Source organism: Nerophis ophidion, linkage group LG15, assembly GCF_033978795.1.
Source record: "Nerophis ophidion isolate RoL-2023_Sa linkage group LG15, RoL_Noph_v1.0, whole genome shotgun sequence".
NCBI classification, from domain to species: Eukaryota; Metazoa; Chordata; class Actinopteri; order Syngnathiformes; family Syngnathidae; genus Nerophis; species Nerophis ophidion.
The window spans coordinates 17331624-17352524 of NC_084625.1; the positions used below are offsets into that span (position 1 = coordinate 17331624).

The 20901-nt window shown below is 36.2% G+C and overlaps 3 protein-coding genes across 5 annotated transcripts in view; 1 reads left to right on the forward strand and 2 right to left on the reverse strand.

Annotated features, from left to right (window-relative positions):
* Positions 1 to 2261: 2261 nt before the first annotated feature.
* Positions 2262 to 7429, reverse strand: otos (otospiralin). The gene is made up of 4 exons (XM_061921583.1): positions 7088 to 7429; positions 6895 to 6967; positions 6537 to 6560; positions 2262 to 2675 (listed from the first exon to the last, which is right to left on the reverse strand). Exons 2-4 carry the CDS (start codon positions 6950 to 6952, stop codon positions 2488 to 2490), a joined length of 270 nt encoding a protein of 89 aa, XP_061777567.1. The 5' UTR covers positions 6953 to 6967; positions 7088 to 7429; the 3' UTR covers positions 2262 to 2487.
* LOC133569335 (threonine synthase-like 1) overlaps positions 2476 to 20901 on the forward strand; it is a 256540-nt gene continuing 238114 nt past the window's right edge. For 2 of the 3 annotated variants that reach the window (XM_061921579.1, XM_061921580.1), the window contains exon 1: positions 2476 to 2683. The gene's annotated coding sequence lies outside the window, so the exon portion shown is untranslated. Of the gene's footprint in view, positions 2699 to 20901 lie in introns of all 3 variants that reach the window. The other variant, XM_061921581.1, reaches the window with a different exon arrangement.
* On the reverse strand, positions 9109 to 19863 carry apodb (apolipoprotein Db). The gene is made up of 5 exons (XM_061921582.1): positions 19744 to 19863; positions 18419 to 18536; positions 18238 to 18359; positions 18075 to 18160; positions 9109 to 9658 (listed from the first exon to the last, which is right to left on the reverse strand). Exons 2-5 carry the CDS (start codon positions 18530 to 18532, stop codon positions 9426 to 9428), a joined length of 555 nt encoding a protein of 184 aa, XP_061777566.1. The 5' UTR covers positions 18533 to 18536; positions 19744 to 19863; the 3' UTR covers positions 9109 to 9425.

A 20901-nucleotide genomic window follows, 5' to 3' on the forward strand; every position in this document is an offset into this window, starting at 1 on the left:
GCCAGAAATAGCCAATTTGCTCCATGTACTTTTAATAAATAAATCTATATATATATATATAAAATGGGTATTTTGATCTGTCATTCCGTCGTACTTTTTTTTTCTCTTTTGCTGAAGGTTTTTGTAGAGAATAAATGATGAAAAAAAACACTTAATTGAACGGTTTAAAAGAGGAGAAAACACGAAAAAAATGAAAATGCAATTTTGAAACATACCGTATTTCCTTGAATTGCAGCCGGGGCGCTAATTAATTTAAAACCTCTTCTCACTCCTGCGCTTACCAAAGGCATGCGGTAAAAGTAAGCATGCGCTAATTATTTTAAAACCTCTTGTCACTCCGGCACTTACCAAAGGCATGCAGTAAAAATTTGAGTGTGATGTAAGCTTGGACCTTAAATCCTACTGAATAGCTCTTAATCTTCTTCCCTTTATGCAATTTCAAATTACCGGTATTGAAATCAGCCTCCTCCATTTTGAAAATGATGACAGGGGAAGTGTCACTCGTGACGTCACGAGTTTGACCAGGCGGTAATACTAAGCATGCGCTAATTATTTTGCGAAGCGAGTTTGACCCGGCAGTAATTCAAGGCAGGCGCATACTAAATGCCCTGCGGCAATTCAAGAAAATACGGTAGTTTATCTTAAATTTCGACTCTTAAAAAGAAAAGAAAAACTAGCTAATTCGAATCTTTTTGAAAAAATTAAAAAAATAATTTATGGAATATCATTAGTAATTTTCCCTGAATAAGATTAATTTTAGAATTTTGATGACATGTTTTAAATAGGTTAAAATCCAATCTGCACTTTATCATATGTAACAAATTGGACCAAGCTATATTTCTAACAAAGACAAATCATTATTTCTTCTAGATTTTCCAGAACAAAATGTTAAAAGAAATTCAACAGACTTTGAAATAAGATTTAAATTTGATTCTACAGATTTTCTAGATTTGCCAGAATATTTTTTATTTATTTTAATCATAATAAGTTTGAAGAAATATTTCACAAATATTTTTTGTCGAAAAAACAGAAGCTAAAATGAAGAATTAAATTAAAATGTATTTATTATTCTTTACAATAAAAAAAATAAATTTACTTGAACATTGATTTAAATTGTCAGGAAAGAAGAGGAAGGAATTTAAAAGGAAAAAAGTTATGTGTTTAAAAATCCTAAAATCATTTTTAAGTTTGTATTTTTTCTCTAAAAGTGTCTTTGTGAAAGTTATAAGAAGCAAAGTAAAAAAAATAAATGAATTTATTTAAACAAGTGAAGACCAAATCTTTAAAATATTTTCTTGGATTTTCAAATTCTATTTGAGTTTTGTCCGTCTTAGAATAAAAAATGTCGAGCAAAGCGAGACCAGCTTGCTCGTAAATACATAAAATTTAAAAAATAGAGGCAGCTCACTGGTAAGTGCTGCTATTTGAGCTATTTTTAGAACAGGCCAGCGGGCGACTCATCTGGTCCTTACGGGCTACCTTGCGCTGCTGACCCCTGATGTAGATGTTTCTTTTTTTTAAATAAAGCGTTTACAAAGTACACAGAAGATGATAAACATTCTGAATTTATTTCATCCATCCATTCATTTTCTAGATAATCTTACTTATCTCCATCCATCCATCTTCCTCCGCTTATCCGAGGTCGGGTTGCGGGGGCTGCAGCCTGAGCAGGGAAGCCCAGACTTCCCTCTCCCCAGCCACTTCGTCCAGCTCTTACCGGGGGATCCTGAAGCGTTCACCAATTATTATTTATTTATTTTTATTGTTATTATATTATGGAGTATATTGTGAATAAATTAAGAACAGGAACTGCTCAGAGTTAGAGTGTCCGCCCTTGAGATCGGTAGGTCGTGAGTTCAAATCCCGGCCGACTCATACCAACGACTATAAAAATGGTACCCAATACCTCCCTGCTTGGCACTCAGCATCAAGGGTTGTAATTGGGGGGGTAAATCACCAAAATTATTCCTGGGCGCAGCCACCGCTGCTGCTCACTGCTCTCCTCACCTCCCAGGGGGTGAACAAGGGGTTGGGTCAAATGCAGAGGGTAATTTCACCACTACTAGTGTGTGTGTGTGTGTGTGTGTGTGACTATCGTTGGAACTTTAAGTGAACAAAAGTTTTAGCAACTGCTATGTAAAGGAAAATGGGTAAGATTTTCGAACATGTTGAATAGAGAAACTGGAAATTGTAATGTGTCATGTTGTATGCACGCATGTTCGAAATAATCTCAAACTCAAATATAAAACAAAGTAAGTCAATTTAGTTGAGAAATGTTGGCTTTATTAAATGTTAATTGCATGTGACAATGTTAAAAAAAAATGCTATTAGCCTAATCTAACTTTCCATACAAGTATGGTCATGCTATAATAAAATAGGAATTCCCCCTTCTTAAAACTTCCAGTATTTTCTTTTCTTATATTCGCTTATTTGTACAAATCCAGAATTCCCATAATTTCCTTTATCTTGTTCCTTTTCTCTTTTTTCTCAGTGCTCATGCCCCATGTTGCTCTCATAGCCCAGCGTGTTTCCCAGGTGCTGGTGGGCGAAGAAGGCCCGGGCCATCTCGTTGATGTGGTTGTAGGCCCCGATGGATTTGAAGTACTCAACGTAGTTCCAGAAGTCCGAGGTGGAATACGGCCAGTAGGGGACGGCGGGTGGTTCGTCATACGGCACTGAGAAGGTATGATGATCGATAGTAAGTCTCTCTCTAATTACATTTGTTCAAATTAGTATCACAGTGGAACCCGCTTATGTCGACGCCCCTCGGACACTAGTGGACATAAGGGGTTGTCAACACAAGCAGAGAGCCATTGCTTGCACATTTACTTGTGACTTTTACCAGAGACACAAGAGTCTTCATATTTCTGCACAGTCATTCTGCCGACATTACAACATTTTAGACCGGATTAATATTGTCATGCTTTTAGTTGAAGCTTATTTTGCATTAAATAGGAAGTCACTGTGTGCGCATTTTTATTGCTATGTAAATAGACAGGATTTATGTTGTGTCATGCTGCTTAGCAATAACGACTAAGTCAACAATACTTTACACCAGGTTAATATTGTCATGCTTTTATTTGAGGCTTATTTTGCACTAAACAGGAAGTTACTGTGTGAACATTGAAATACTGAGTAAGTGGACAGGATTTATGTTGTGTCATGCTGCTTAGCAATAATGACAAAGTCAACAATATTTTCCACCAGGTTAATGTTGTCATGCTTTTATTTGAATCCTATTTTGCACTAAACAGGAAATTACTGTGTGAACATTAAAATACTAGGTAAGTAGGCAGGATTTATCTTGTGGCATGCTGCTTTGCAGTAATGACAAAGTCAACAATATTTTACATCAGGTTAATATGGTCATACTTTTATTTGAAGCTTATTTTTCACTAAACAGGAAATTACTGTGTGAACATTAAAATACTGGGTAAGTAGACAGGATTTATGTTGTGGCATGCTGCTTAGCAATATTACAAAGTCAACTATATTTTACACCAGGTTAATATTGTCATGCTTTTATTTGAGGCTTATTTTGCACTAAACAGGAAGTTACTGTGTGAACATTAAAATACTGAGTAAGTAGACAGGATTTATGTTGTAGCATGCTGCTTAGCAATAATGACAAAGTCAACAATATTTTACACCAGGTTAATATTGTCATGCTTTTATTTGAAGCCTATTTTGCACTAAACAGGAAATTACTGTGTGAACATTAAAATACTAGGTAAGTAGACAGGATTTATGTTGTGTCATGCTGCTTAGCAATAATGACAAAGTCAACAATATTTTCCACCAGGTTAATGTTGTCATGCTTTTATTTGAAGCCTATTTTGCACTAAACAGGAAGGTACTGTGTGAACATTTAAATACTGAGTAAGTAGACAGGGTTTGTGTTGTGTCATGCTGCTTGGCAATAATGACAAAGTCAACAATATTTTACACCAGGTTAATATTGTCATGCTTTTATTTGAAGCCTATTTTGCACTGAACAGGAAGGTACTGTGTGAACATTTAAATACTGAGTAAGTAGACAGGGTTTGTGTTGTGTCATGCTGCTTGGCAATAATGACAAAGTCAACAATATTTTACACCAGGTTAATATTGTCATGCTTTTATTTGAAGCCTATTTTGCACTAAACAGGAAATTACTGTGTGAACATTAAAATACTGGGTAAGTAGACATGATTTATGTTGTGGCATGCTGCTTAGCAGTGATGACAAAGTCAACAATATTTTACATCAGGTTAATATGGTCATGCTTTTATTTGAAGCTTATTTTGCACTAAACAGGAAGGTACTGTGTGGACATTTAAATACTGAGTAAGGAGACAGGGTTTGTGTTGTGGCATGCTGCTTGGCAATAATGACAAAGTCAACAATATTTTACACCAGGTTAATATTGTCATGCTTTTATTTGAAGCTTTTTTTGCACTAAACAGGAAATTACTGTGTGAACATTGAAATACTGAGTAAGTGGACAGGATTGATGTTGTAGCATGCTGCTTAGCAATAATGACAAAGTCAACAATACTTTACACCAGGTTAATGTTGTCAGGCTTTTATTTGAAGCCTATTTTGCACTAAACAGGAAATTACTGTGTGAACATTAAAATACTTTGTAAGTAGACAGGATTTATGTTGTGTCATGCTGCTTCGCAATAATGACAAAGTCAACAATATTTTACACCAGGTTAATATTGTCATGCTTTTATTTGAGGCTTATTTTGCACTAAACAGGAAGTTACTGTGTGAACATTAAAATACTGAGTAAGTAGACAGGATTTATGCTGTGGCATGCTCCTTAGCAATAAGGACCAAGTCAACAATATTTTACACCAGGTTAATATTGTCATGCTTTTATTTGAAGCTTATTTTGCACTAAAAAGACAGTTACTCTATTAACATTGAAATACTGAGTAAGTAGACAGGATTTATGTTGTGGCATGCTGCTTAGCAATAATGACAAAGTCAACAATAATTTACGCCAGGTTAGTATTGTCATGCTTTTATTTGAAGCTTATTTTGCACTAAACAGGAAGCTACTGTGTGATTATTAAAATACTGGGTAAGTCGACAGGATTAATGTTGTTTTCATCTGCTTAGCAATTATGACAAAGTCAACAATATTTTACATCAGGTTAATATATTCATGCTTTTATTTGAAGCCTATTTTGCACTAAACAGGAAGTTATTGTGTGAACACGTAAATACTGAGTAACTAGACAGGAGTTATGTTGTGGCACGCTGCTGAGGAAAAAACGGTGAAGTTAACAATCTTACAACACGTTCGTAAATGAGATAGCGCCAATTTTCGCAAATTATCCACTGCTTTGCAACTTTTCAAGTCAACTGTGTAGTCAAAACTTATGTTTGTTTTCTTGTGTAGACGAAACAGGAAGGAGTAACAATACATCAACTCTACATTGCTCAAAACAACACAGTTGTCATCGTCCTGCACAGCTCAGACCCACTTCCGGTTCCAGTGTACTGAACAGAGCTAAGCTCTCTCGGTAATGACATTTTTAAGCATTTAGCAAAACACCAGTGTCCTCACTTTCTAGTTTACATGCATTTATATATTTACTTATTCTTTATTTTTCCAGGGTAAGTCATGTAAGAGCATATTTTCGTTAGCAATGCTGACTTTGCAAAAAAAGCAGCATTTACATGACAGAGATGTTGAAGTGTGATGATAATCTTTCATCGTCTCTTATAAAAATACAGTTATAGGTGGCAATCAACATTTTAAAAATGCTTTTAACATGCGGGGGTAAAGGTGTTGGAACATAAATTAATGTTTAAGAATGAAAAAAAACACTTTTTGAGTGTTAAACATTCATGGAAAAATGTCTGCAACTTGTAAACTACAGGGCAGACAGCGGACAGAATGAAGCCTTTGGTCTGTTTTTTCCTGTAACTATAATGACAGAATGAAGCCTTTGGTGTGTTTCTTCCTGTAACTATGATACGTTTTAATTAACTAAAACAGTATATGAGTTTGAGAAAGCGCTCTAAGTTTGTACTTTACTGCTATTTAGTGTTTACTTTTAAGTTTGTGTCGTATAAAATGAATATAACATCATTACAAGTTGCTTTTTTAGATGAAGGTCACAAGGAACACTTAAACCATTTTTTTAATCACACTTTTGCAGAACCACTGATAGCAAATTTCGAAAATCACAAATTGATTTAATTTTATGAGGGAAAAAAGCCTCAAAATAATGCAGTTTTTCCCACAACTTTTCAAAAAACCTGCCATGATTTCAGGCATTTTAAGCCACAACAATCACTAAAAATCTCTTCAAATCCTAAAAGGACTAATATATAATACAACTGTCAGATAAATTATCCTTTCGGGTGTCAAATTTTACATTGACAAAAACGGTCAACCAAGGTATGTCGGCGTTGACGTAAGCTCTTTTTTGTAATAATAATAAAACACGGTAGATTAGGATTTGATGTGTTGTGTGACCTTTTCACTGTAATGTGTATTTCCCCCAACAGTAAATATAGTTTCTAAATATCTTTACCTCCTTCTGGGATGACTCTGGCATCTGTGGACAGTGGGGAAAAAAGGGGGAGGAAAACAAATATTTAGCAAGTATTCAAAGTATTCCCAAACATACAAAGAGTGGATTGAGCTCATGCTGGCTTCTGGCTACCTGCGAGCTTCTCCAAAAAATATCACAGTGACAGGATAGCACACACCGCACAGACAGAAGTGTCTTTGTGCGCTTTGTACACACACACACACACCTCATAGATTCATCACTGTCATGTCCAGTTGGCTTAACATTTATTTTTATTCATCCGTTTGCTATAAAACAATTAAACTTTTCTGCTTCAAAACAAACCAAACTATCACCAGGCAAAAATGATGACACTCACCGCTAATATGGAGGACACAGACACAAAGTAGAACGCTGAGGCAAAGCAGGCTCTTCATCTTTCTCCTTTTAAACTGAAAAAAAAGAAAAAAATTACAGAAAAATATCAATGTGGTTTAATATCAAAATACATGAAAGCAGCTAACATTGTACTCACAGAGGAAAAACAACAAAAAAAATATCAAAAAATTTACCAGTTAGTTCTCGATGCTGTTGCTGGTTGGTGGTGGTCTGCAGGAGTGAGGACTGAGCATAGGAACACACACATACACACTCACACACACACACACAAAATACAATTTCATTGGGTGTACCATCTGTGGTAAACCTGCACGAGCAAATAAAATCAAACATAAAACAAATCTATGAACAAAAATAGAGACGGTCAGTATTATTTTTAACAATCCTTACCAAAAAATATATCCCTAAAATTGAGTAATACACACAGTACAGGCCAAAAGTTTGGACACATATTCAATGTGTTTACTTTATTTTCATGACTTTTCATGATAGTCACTGAAGGCATCAAAACTATGAATGAAGACATGTGGAGTTATTTACTTAAAAAAAAAGGTGAAATAACTGAAAACATGTTTTATATTCTAATTTCTCCAAAATAGCCACCCTTTGCTCTGATTACTTTTTCGCACACTCTTGGCATTCTCTCGATGAGCTTCCAGAGGTAGTCACCTGAAATGGTTTTTGCTTCACAGGCGTGCTACAAGCTCATCGAGAGAATGCCAAGAGTGTGCAAAGCACTAATCAGAGCAAAGGGTGTCTATTTTGAATAAACTAGAATATAAAACATATTTTCAGTTATCTCACCTTTTTTTGTTAAGTACATAACTCCACATGTGTTCATTCATAGTTTTGATGCCTTCGGTGACAATCTACAACAGGGGTCACCAACTCCGTAAGGACCAGATGAGTCGCCCGCTGGCCTGTTCTAAAAATAGCTCAAATAGCAGCACTTACCAGTGAGGTGCCTCTATTTTGTAAATTGTATTTATTTACTAGTCAGCTGGTCTCGCTTTGCTCGAAATTTTTAATTCTAAGAGAGACAAAACTCAAATAGAATTTGAAAATCCAAGAAAATCTTTTAAAGACTTGGTCTTCACTTGTTTAAATAAATTCATTTATTTTTTCACTTTGCTTCTTATCACTTTCAGAAAGACAATTTTAGAGAAAACATAAAACCTTAAATTTTTTTTAGAATTTTTAAACACACATATACCTTTCTACCTTTTAAATTCCTTCCTCTTCTTTCCTGACAAGTTAAATCAATGTTCAAGTAAATTTATTTTATTGTAAGGAATAATAAATACATTTTAATTTAATTCCTCATTTTAGCTCCTGTTTTTTCGACGAAGAATATTTGTGAAATATTTCTTCAAACCTATTAAAATAAAATAAAAATATTCTGTCAAATCAAGAAAATCTTTAGAATCAAATGTAAATGTTACTTCATAGTCTTTTGAATTTCCTTTTAAAATTTTTGTTCTGGAAAATCTAGAAGAAATAATGGTATGTCTTTGTTAGAAGTATAGTTTGGTCCAATTTGTTATATATTATAACAAAGTGCAGATTGGATTTTAACCTATTTAAAACACGTCATCAAAATCCTAAAATGAATCTTAATCAGGAAAAATGACTAATGATGTTCCATAATTTTTTTAATTTAATTTTTTTTAAATGTTTTATTTAGATAGTTTTCCTCCATTTTTTTCGGTTGAACTTTGAATCTTAAAGAGTCGAAATTGAAGATAAACTGTTTCAAAATTTAATTTTCTTTGTTTTCCTGTTTTCTCCTCTTTTAAACCGTTCAATTAAGTGTTTTTTTCATCATTTATTCTCTACAAAAAAACCATCCGTAAAAGGAAAAAAAATGTACGACAGAATGACAGACAGAAATACCCATTTTTATTTATTTATATGTATAGATTTAGTTGTTAAAGGTAAATTGAGCAAATTGGCTATTTCTGGCAATTTATATAAGTGTGTATCAAACTGGTAGCCATTAGCATTAATCAGTACCCAAGAAGTAGCTCTTGGTTTTAAAAAGGTTTTTGGACCCCTGATCTACAATGTAAATAGTCATGAAAATAAAGAAAACACATTGAATGAGAAGGTGTGTCCAAACTTTTGGCCTGTACTGTGCATAAATAATGTTTCAACTAAAATACAAATCTTTTATGTAAATACAGGACCGCTAACATGTTTTTCCCGCAATCACAAGGATATTTATTTCAGTAAGTGATATCAGGTACAAAATGTTGCATGTATATCAATAGAGCAGAGCAGCTTACATGAAAAACATAGACAAATACATGTATTTTTCATGAATTGATCCAATCTGATCACTAAGTTATGTTTTTTTTGTTAAATTTTAAATAAAAACGAAAATAAACCTCACAATTTGAAGATTGAAGTACATGTTGTTGGTTAGATAAAGATTTACCAAAAACAATCAGTCAGTTTGGCAAAATTAAGTAATGAGGTCATTCTATAGTTAGCATGGTGGCCCATTCCCATCTAGTCGTCTTTGCAGCCCGTCTGGTCGGTGGAGGACATCTTATACAGGTCCACGCCCTCGCCCATCAGAATATCCTGGGCATAGTTCACCGTGTCTGGCGGTAGGAAGCGTGAGCGTCCCAGGATCCAGGCGTACTCCACGCGGAACAGTCGCAGGATGTCCGTGCACGAGTAGACTACGGCAAGGCTGGTGTAGTCGGTGGTCAAGATCCAGTATGGACTGTAGGGGGTGACTGGGGGGAAAAGGTTGCATGGATGGAAAAAACATTAATATGCTTAATAGTCATGCTAACAAATTGTATTGTTATGACATTTATCAACAATTTATTTTCTTATACAAAGAACATTTGTCAGAGTAGATTCATGCAAACGTGTTACAGCAAGCTCCGGGACAGTTTTTGATACAATAAACTAGGGGTGTTGGAAAAAATCGATTCGAATTTGAATCGGAATTCTCACGTTGTGCGATTCAGAATCTATTCCCTTTTTTTTTTTAATCGATTTTTATTTATTTATTTATTTTTTGATCAATCCAACAAAACAATACACAGCAATACCATAACAATGCAACCCAATTTCAAAACCAAACCTGACCCAGCAACACTCAGAACTGCAATAAACAGAGCAATTGAGAGAAGACACAAACAAGACACAGAACAAACCAAAAGTAGTGAAACATAAATGAATATTATCAACAACAGTATCAATGTTAGTTATAATTTCAGCATAGCAGTGATTAAAAATCCCTCATTGACATTTCTTTTGACATTTATAAAAATAAAAAAAGAACAATAGTGTCACAGTGGCTTCCACTTGCATTGCATCTCATAAACTTGACAACACACTTTGTTTTCACAAAGATAAAATAAGTCGTATTTTTGGTTCGTTTAATAGTTAAAACAAATTTACATTATTGCAATCAGTTGAAAAAACATTGTCCTTGACAATTATAAAAGCTTTTTACAAAAATCTACTACTCTGCTTGCATGTCAGCAGACTGGGGTAGATTCTGCTGAAATCCTATGTATTGAATGAATACAGAATCCTTTTAAATCGGGAAAAAAATCGTTTTTGAATTGATAATTGTATTGAATTGAAAAAAAAAACGGATATTGAATCGAATCGTGGCACACCCAAAAATGTTCAGCACTACTATAAACCCATCATATGACAGTTGCAATTATGAAGTCAATTATATTTAAATTTGATACATTTGGGAACAATTATAGTAAAGTTGTGTACTTACAAAATGTGCAGTTACACCACATCACGTCTTATTAAAGCATCTTCCTGTTTCATTCTAACTCTAGCATGTTAACAGTTAGCATGTGTCAAGTACCTAGTTATAAGACTCTGTGGTTTACAGCTGCTAAATTAGCTAAACAAGTTAGCATATGTGTCATGTACCAAGATATATGACTAAGGTGTAAGACTCCAAAAATAGCTTAAAAAGTTGGTTAAGTTACGACTCTAAGCCGGATCTGGCCCGCTACGAGTCGCGGGAATGGATTATCTATGGACACTGGGATGATATTTGATTAGCATAAACGCCGGGCCGCAGGCCACAGCCGCCTCTTGCCGTTATGTGCGCTCCAATACTCCATCAGCTTTAGCGTTCGAAATTTATAGAAAGTATATTGTAGTGTCCCGGACGTGTTAGTGCTGCAAAGGGTTCTGGGTATTTGTTCTGTTGTGTTTATGTTGTGTGACGGTGCGGATGTTCTCCCGAAATGTGTTTGTCATTCTTGTTTGGTGTGAGGTCACAGTGTGGAACATATTTGTAACACTGTTAAAGTTGTTTATACGGCCACCCTCAGTGTGACCTGTATGGCTGTTGACCAAGTATGCTTTGCATTCACTTGTGTGTATGAAAAGCAGTAGATGTTATGTGACTGGGCTGGCACGCAAAGGCAGTGCCTTTAAGATTTATTGGCGCTCTGTACTTCTCCCTACGTCCGTGAACACGGCGGCGTTTTAAAAAGTCATACATTTTACTTTTTGAAACAGATACCGATAATTTTGAAACCCATCCATCCATCCATTTTCTACCGCTTGTCCAATTTGGGTTCGCTGGAGCCTATCTCAGCTGCATTCGGGCGGAAGGCGGGGTGGATTTTGAAACCGATATCGATAATTTCCGATATTACATAACAAAGCATTTATCGGCCGATAATATCGGCAGCCCGATATTATTGGACATCTCAAATTTTTTTCTATATTTTTATAGTAATATTTTCAGAATGTGTTCGTTCTATGTTTGGCTAAAGAAAGACAGAAAAAAATCTGAAGTTGTCTTATTTTTTGTTTTGTTTTAATGCCATGATTTTAATAGTCTGGCCCGCGTGTGCACAGATTTTCCTCCATGCGACCCCTGAGCTAAAATGAGTTTGACACCCCTGCTCTAAGGTGAACGGCTCCAAAATTAGCTAAAAAGTTGGAAGACAATGTTAGCATGCTAATGTTAGCATGTTAACAGCCAGCATATACCAGTAAATTGACTTGTAAGACACCGCCCTCTGCTGGATTCAAAGCTGCAGCCTCTTGTTTAACCTGCAGATAGCGCCACCAAACCACTTTCGATTTAAGTTACCATAAAAACATAATTATTTAGAAATCAAGGTGGACATGAAAAAAATATTGAATATGCAAGTGTGCAAATAAATAGGTATGGGTATCATGTATTTTTTGAATAATTACCTGATGACAATAACAGTAACTTTTTTCAGTGTTAGAATTAAAAACAGCCCAAAAATATTTTTATAAACAAAACAAATATGTGGGTTGTCAAATTACTTATATTTTTTAATTGGATTAATCTTTTTTTTTTTCAAATTGAATAAATCATTATTAATCACAGGTTACTACTCACTTAAATCATTTCAGATAACTATCCATGGTTACTGTAAAGAAGCATGTCCACTTAAATGTATTTTGTCAATAATTTATACTTTTCATGATTAATGCAATATTCTTTTGTGATTAATCACATGAGTTGATTTATTTTTGACAGACCTACAAAATCGAAAACAAAACATAAAAAAATACAATGTTTGATAATGAAAATTACAAAAGATAAAAACAGAGATAAATATTTTTATATACATCTATATATATTTGCTTCTGTACAAGTGAATGTGGGTACTAGCGACCTACTCAGTGATATAGTGGAACCTACTCAGTGGTCTATTGGTAACCTACTCAGTTGCTTGGTGGTTAGAGTGTACGCCCTGAGATCGGTAGGTTGTGAGTTCAAACCCCAGCCGAGTCATACCAAAGACTATAGAAAATGGGTCCCATTACCTCCCTGCTTGGCACTCAGCATCAAGGCTTGGAATTGGGGGTTAAATCACCAAAAAATATTCCCGGGCGCTGCCACTGCTGCTACTCATTGCTCCCCTCACCTCCATGGAGTGATAAAGGGTGATTGGTCAAATGCAGAGAATAATTTCGCCACACCTGGTGTGTGTGTTACTCTGATTAGTACTTTAACTTTAACTTATTAGTTGCATTTGTGCGCTACCAAGTGGTGAAGTTGGTGAGTTGTGGTTTCATCGACATGTTTAGAAAACACTTTAAAAACATAAAACATTTGAACATGTTCCAAATTAAACTTGGACATATGTTCTGCACACACACAACACATCTGTGCCAGAAGACTAAAAATAAAAAGAATCCTGGTGGGATACTATTATGTTTCAGTCATTTGAGCATTTAGTGGCCGATACCGATAATCTTCAGTTCAGTTCATTTGTTTATTTCCTGCATAAAAAATTAAAGGAAGAAAAAAAATAAAACAATCAACATAACAGTTAAGTAAATTATGAATGAAAAGGAGCAGAAAGAAGTTCAAAACGTATATCTGCCCCTTATTTTCAAAAATACAACAATTGACTTTCAATGTTGGCAACTGCTGCGACAAGGTAGCGACTTGTCCAGGGTGTAAACCGCCATCCGCCCGATAGTAGCTGAGATAGGCACCAGCGCCCCCCGCGACCCCAAAGGGAATAAGCGGTAGAAAATGGATGGATGGATGTTGGCGACTGCAAAGCCATAGTTTAATTTTTAGATAATTAAACCAGTTAAAGCAGGGGCGCTCACACTTTTTCTGCAGGCGAGCTACTTTTCAATTGACCAAGTCGAGGAGATCTACCTCATTCCTATTTACAATTTATATTTATTTATTTATGAAAGAGACATTTTTGTTAACAAGTTAATGGTGTTTAATGATAATACAAGCATGTTTAACACACATAGATTCCTTTCTTTGATGAAGACAACAATATAAGTTGGTGTATTTGATTCTGATGACTTGCAGTCATTGGAATTAGACAGTGGTGCTGATAACGTCCGCATTTTCAAATGGAGGAAAAAAAAGTCCTCCTTTCTGTTCAATACCACATGAAAGTGGTTGGATTTGGCATCTTATTTGTCCAACTTGCATACTCATTTTTAAACACTTTGTTATGAGAGTAGCATATGTGTGTGGCCCTTTAATGTCTGGCAGCAGGTGAGTGACGTCAGTGAGTGTGCGGGTGGGCAAGCAAGTGAGAAAGCGGTCGCTGAGGGCGGGGGAGAAATACATTGGCATCAAACTCCGTAGCTTGCTAGCTTGTGCACGCTAGCTTTCTGAGACTCTTATTTTGTTAGCACAGGCAGGATGAAACAGGTCTTTTATGGTGAAGACAGGAACTGTGCGGTCGGTCTTTAGAGTTTTGACAGTAGGTACGGAGTCTCTAGAAATAAAATGTGTTTCTCTGCGTCCGCCCTGTTAGTGATTTTTTTCTTAAATATGAGCTCGCAGCAGCCAGCGTCATCTCACAAGATCCTCGGGTGCCGAGAATGTCAAACAACTGACGAAAGTGAAGTCTTGGTATAATTGATGATTGCTCATTTTTATGTATATTTTTTAATGCCTGGCTTGAGATCGACTGACACACCCTCCGAGATCGACCAGTCGATCGCGATCGACGTAATGGGCACCCCTGAGTTAAACCAATAAAGACACACTTTTACTCAGCCATGAATTTTCATCATCATGATTTACACATTTTTTTGATATATGAAGAAATTTACACTGTTTTATTCCATGTCACACTTGTTCCATAAACTAATGAGGATGTCCTTATGGCTTGTGCAGCCCTTTGAGAAAATTTGTGACTAACGGCTATACACCTCGGATTGAAATACTTCTTTCCATTGTCACCGTTCTAAAACTACCTTTATTAAAGATCTCAGTTCTTTTCAGATCATAATTACTTTCTATAAATCTGTTTTGAATGTTGTTCAGTAGAAATGTTTTATGTGCTTTGCACATGGATTTTTAGAATATTATCCTCTAACTGTTCATGAAATTTCAATAAGTTTAACTGTTTGGACATTGGATTTGTGGGTTCCCTTTATGCATTTCCAATAATCATTCTTACGGCTCTTTTCTCCAAAAGGAAGATTGGATTTAAATATGTTTTACAGGTAGTACCCCACACTTCTACGCAGCATGTTAGATATGGAACAATCGGCGAGTCATACGAAATATACAATGCTTTTTGATTTAGCAATAGTAAAATGTGTAAAATAGCAATAGTTTGGGTTGTTTTAACCTGTGTATCATTTGTGATTTCCATGACAAATTTTCACCAATAACACCCAAAATCTTGATCTCTTGTGTTCTTTCAATCTCAACTCTTTCGACATAGAATGAGCCATCCACACTTTTCCTACTTTATTAGTATTTAAAGACAATCTATTTACATCAAACCGTCTTTTGATTTTGATAAATTAGTTTTCTACCACCTTTACCACATCTGTAATACTTTGTCCTGATACGATAGTGTGGACCAGGGGTCGGGAACCTTTTTGGCTGAAAGAGCCATGAAAGCCAGATATTTCAAAATGTATTTCCGTGAGAACCATATATATGAGAATTGTCCAGGGTGTACCCCACCTTCCGCCCTATTGTAGCTGAGATAGGCACCAGCGCCCCCCACGACCCTAAAGGGAATAAGCGGTAGAAAATGAATGAATGGATGAATACAACTAAATGCTTGCATTTTTAAGTAAGACCAACATTTTTAGAGTATAATAAGTCTCTTATTCTTTTTAAAAACATTGTTATTCTAAAGTTAATCAATAATATAGTACTTCTTACCATTGATGCGACTACTTGAACAGGTGCGATAGAAAATGGATGGTTGGATTAAAATGCATGAGAATGTTTTGTAATTTCAACGTTATTTTTAACACTGATTACCAGCGGAATTATTCATTACTTATCGTGTTAAGCAATGTCAGCTAAGATTTATCTGAGAGCCAGATGAAGTCATCAAAAGAGCCACATCTGGCTCTAGAGCCATAGGTTCCCTACCCCTGGTGTGGACTGTTAGAAAAGGTTTGATTTAGTGAAATGATCCAAGCAGAGAACAATGGTCAGTAGGAAAACACTAACCTATTTACTGCAATGGATTTATGCTGTCTTTTAAATTGAGGTTACGTGGTAATTTGTTTTCTAGCAACACCTAGTGGTCACAACAATGTATTAAGTTAAACCAATGATGCTGTCAGTCAGTTTGTTACTGCATATTTTCTCATACGATTCTGCCTTGGAGACTTTGTATGTGTTAGTGATATGCAACTGTAATTATTTGATACTTGTTTGTATCGACAAATGTGCTGTTTTAGACTGCATTGTTCTATTAAAGACACTCATTACGTATGTCTAGCTTGTGTTCTACATGTGGCTGCTAGCTCCTAGTAGCTAATCATGTTTTCCTTTTGTAAATGATTTGACAGAAAAATGAAAGAAGGATCAACATTGTGTTTATTGGATGACATTTAGGTATGTATTGTATCAGAGCATTTGTATGTAAGATTTTGTATACAAGCTGATATAGGCCAATACTTGTTTGTTTTTTTATATCGGATGACAACTAATATCATATCTGGCACCGATTATTGCAATTTGATGTTTATTTTTCAATTATTATGTATGTCTATTGTCTAGCTTGTATGCTATTGTGTGCTTAGCTGTTGTATAGCTGCTAGCTCCTAGTAGCCTATAGCCTACCATGTTTACCTTTTGTAAACAACAAAAACATGGAAGAAAGATCAACCTTGCGTGCTTATTGGAGGACATTTAGATCAGTGGTTCTTAACCTGGGTTCGATCGAACCCTAGGGGTTCGGTGAGTTGGCCTCAGGGGTTCAAGACACACCCGACTGATTGTGTGAATAAAAACTTCTCCCTATCTGCGTATTATGGTTACCCTCAAACAATATTCCCTCTCATTTTCGATACACGTGAGCAAACGCAAAAACTCCTTGAGCATTCAGTGGAGCACATGTGAGCGACGTCAGACGTGCACATGCACTGTGGCCACACCACAGCAGCACTCCTGTATCAAACCTGACTAAATAACTAGTTAAATGTTTTATTATTATAATCAAATTATAGAAGTCAATTCCATGAGGTTATTTTATAATATAAGTGTTTTGGCCCACTTACAATGACAATAACAAAAAATGTTGTTTCATGAGCTGTGTACTAGTATCGGATGTCTGGGTGGAAAATGAAGAAAAGGAACAGACTTTGCTGTGAAATTGACATGAAAGTGGCACTTGCCAAGGTGGAACCACGTATATCTGAACTGGTCTCTCAAAGACAACAGCAGAAGTCTCACTGATTTGCTGGTGTGTAATTTATTGTGGGTTAATGCACTGTGTTTGTTTCGTTCTTTGAACAAGGTGATGTTCATTCATGGTTCATTTTGTGCACTAGTAAAAAAAACATATAACTTTGTCTTGAATTTGAATATATATATATATTTTTTTTTTTCCACTGAAGAAGGGTTCGGTGAATGCGCATATGAAACTGGTGGGGGTCGGTACCTCCAACAAGGTTAAGAACCACTGATTTAGATGTCCAGATGACTGTCCAGTTTTGTACAAGTAAACTAATTGCAGGGCTGCTTGGTTCAGAGATTTTAGATGCAAGCCGATATCATCCAAAACTTCTCATGGCATTCTAACAATCACAACTGGACGTTTCGCCGCTCATCCGAGTAGGGGTCATCAGTTTGTGCTCATAGATTAAGATCGATCAGATCTACATTCTTCTGGTTTTTGGAGTATAAATATTTGGGGTTTCGGCACCATCTGCTGGACTAGAGCTGACCAATATAAGTCTATGAGCACGAACTGATGAAGCCTACTCAGTTGAGCAGCGAAATGTCTTCTAAGACAAACCCAACACTCCAGTTGCGATCGATTGATATGATGACAAGGACCTGGATGAATGAGAACATTCATAGACATATCTAAGACTTGTTTTTTTTGCCGATATTGGACCAATATTGGATTGGGACATTCCTAGATACAATTACAGTATTTTTCGTAAAAAATCCCAGTAATTTCTTGTGAGATCATTGTTTACTGCGCAGAGCACGAATCAGCAGATCTTATAGTGTTGAGGCGGCCACTTATGGAGGACAAAGGCGTCCACTGAGACCCAGACGACAAGACAACAAACCGGTTGTCAAGACAAAACGCACAACAAAAGACGCTCGTCATGGTTCACGAGGCGCACGCAAATCGAATTGCAGCTGAACAAGAACGCTCGCTTGTCCAATATTTTGTGAGAAGACAGACGTAAACTTACAGTAAGAGAAGCTGACGCCTATTTTGGCCGGTTCTCTCTGGTCGTACACCACTGCTGTCCCCTCTGCTGTCCTCACCTTGTCTTTACTAGAAAGACACACACACAGATGTCAACAGGGATAAAATCAAAAGGCCATAAAGCTCCTTTAAAAAAAAAAACTAACTAGAACTGGGAGTTGAAAACCCGGATGGTTCCGTCTCGCCGCATGGCGTAATTGGCCTCGATGCACTTTCCTTTCTCGAAGTTAGCGGGCAGCTTGGCGATCTCGTACCACTTCCCTAGATACTACATCGACAAGGTCGATTAAGTCCCGCAGGCCGTTCTTTACCCGCCATGCTTCTTACCTGCTTGAGGTCAAAGTTGGGCTGCACTTTGGGCGTAGGACAGGCTCCCCAGTGGTACGTCTGGGCAGAGGCGAGCGGCAACAACGCCATTAGGACGCAGCAGGTGACCCACATGGTTCTGTCAAAAAAAATCTTTACATTGCTCGCTGCTTAGCACGCTCTCGACTTGTTCAAACCATTCAGCTCATTCAGAACATCCCAATCGAAACTTACCAAACAGCATTTTATGTACGCTTGATAAAAATGATTCCTAATATCATATCATCGTAGGCTTTATGCAACCACAAGTAAGACATTCCAGAGCCCGCATTATCCATGGTCAGGACCATTTCTGCACATGCTGAATAACTCGTTCTGCTGGTTGTACAAGCTGACATGTGAGTGGGAGTTTCTTTATATACAATAATGTGCATTTTTATTTACTACTCCAGTGGTTCTCAACCTTTTTTCAGTGATGTACCCCCTGTGAAAAGGTTTTCAATTCAAGTACCCCCTAATCAGAGCAAAGCATTTTTGGTTGAAAAAAAAGAGATAAAGAAGTAAAATACAGCACTATGTCATCAGTTTCTGATTTATTAAATTGTATAACAGTGCAAAATATTGCTCATTTGTAGTGGTCTTTCTTGATATATTTGGAAAAAATATATAAAAATTACTAAAAACTTTTTGAAAAATAATCAAATTATTCAATTATAAATAAAGATTTCTACACATAGAAGTAATCATCAAATTAAAGTGCCCTCTTTGGGGATTGTAATAGAGATCCATCTGGATTCATGAACTTAATTCTAAACATTTCTTCACAAAAAAAGAAATCTTTAACATCAATATTTATGGAACATGTCCACAAAAAATCCAGCTGTCAACACTGAATATTGCATTGTTGCATATCTTTTCATAGTTTATGAACTTACATTCATATTTTATTGAAGTATATTAGGAAATAGTGTCAAAGCGCTTTGAGTACGTTGAAGGTAGAAAAGCGCTATACAAGTACAACCCATTTACCATTTATTATTCAATCAATATATTTATAAAGGATTTTTGAATTATTGCTATTTTTGGAATATTTTTAAAAAATCTCACGTACCCCTTGGCATACCTTCAAGTACCCCCACCCCCATTTGAGAACCACTGTACAACTCAATTAATGTATGCATTGTGATGAACAATTTTTTACTATTACTTATTATATTATTATTATAAAAGATACTACCATAAACAGAGAACACAAAATTGAACACAAATCCTGTTATATGAACTTGAAAAACATGTAATATATGTAAAATTATACATATAACATGCATTACCTATCATGCACTTACCTTCTCCACAGGTGTGATTGCCAACAGACGGCAGCTTCAGTCCCAACCTTCCAAAAGCATCAGGTCCAAATCTTGTTATTAAAGGCTCACAGTGCCAGGCTGCATGTTCACGACATGACGTCACAAACTTGACGATGATTGGGTGTCATAGAGGCTCATTAGCATAAAAGCCACGCCTCCACTCTGGCAGGGCTAACTTGTTTTGTATAGGACGTTCTTAATGTAAATAATTTTACGTTACACCTCTAGAGGGCGCCAGAGCTTTTAATTTACTCAAGCGCCTTCTCAATATGCCAAACACGTATTGGTTATTCCTGTCCAAGTGATTTTGTAAAACCAAAAGTAAAGGTGTTTTTTTAATGAACGCAAAAACAATATATATATATATAAAATGTACAAACACATCCAAACAAAAAATGAAGGAAAGTAAAAGACAATTCAAATAGATTAAAAAAAGGGCCTATCTAAAACAAATTAAATAAACAATAATAATTTAAGAGTTTTACTATTTATTTTTTTAAACAAATGTTCAAGATTGTGTTAATAAAAATAATAAAACCAATAAATCCATCCATTTTCTACCGTTTGTCCCTTTTGGGGTCTCGGGGGGTGCTGGAGCCTATCTCAGCTGCCTTCGGGTGGAAGGCGGCGTACACCCTGGCGACTTCAATAGGGAAATTTGAGTTTCAATTTAAGAAATCGACTTTTATGTATGAAAAATGTAGCTTGCAACATCATCATGGGGTGTACAGTAAGGCCTGTGTGCAGGCATCGATGATCAGGGCTCTCCAGTCTTCTCTTTCGTCCGCTCTATGTATGAGTTCTATATTATTGATATTTACGATAAAATGTTGCAGGCTGGTGATATATGTTGTTCGTTGTCGACTTGGAGCTTTCTTCCATCCATCCATCCATTTTCTACCGCTTATTCCCTTTTGGGGTTGCGGGGGGCGCTGGCGCCTATCTCAGCTGCAATCGGGCGGAAGGCGGAGTACACCCTGGACAAGTCGCCACCTCATCGCAGGGCCAACACAGATAGACAGACAACATTCACACTCACATTCACACACTAGGGCCAATTTAGTGTTGCCAATCAACCTATCCCCAGGTGCATGTCTTTGGAAGTGGGAGGAAGCCGGAGTACCCGGAGGGAACCCA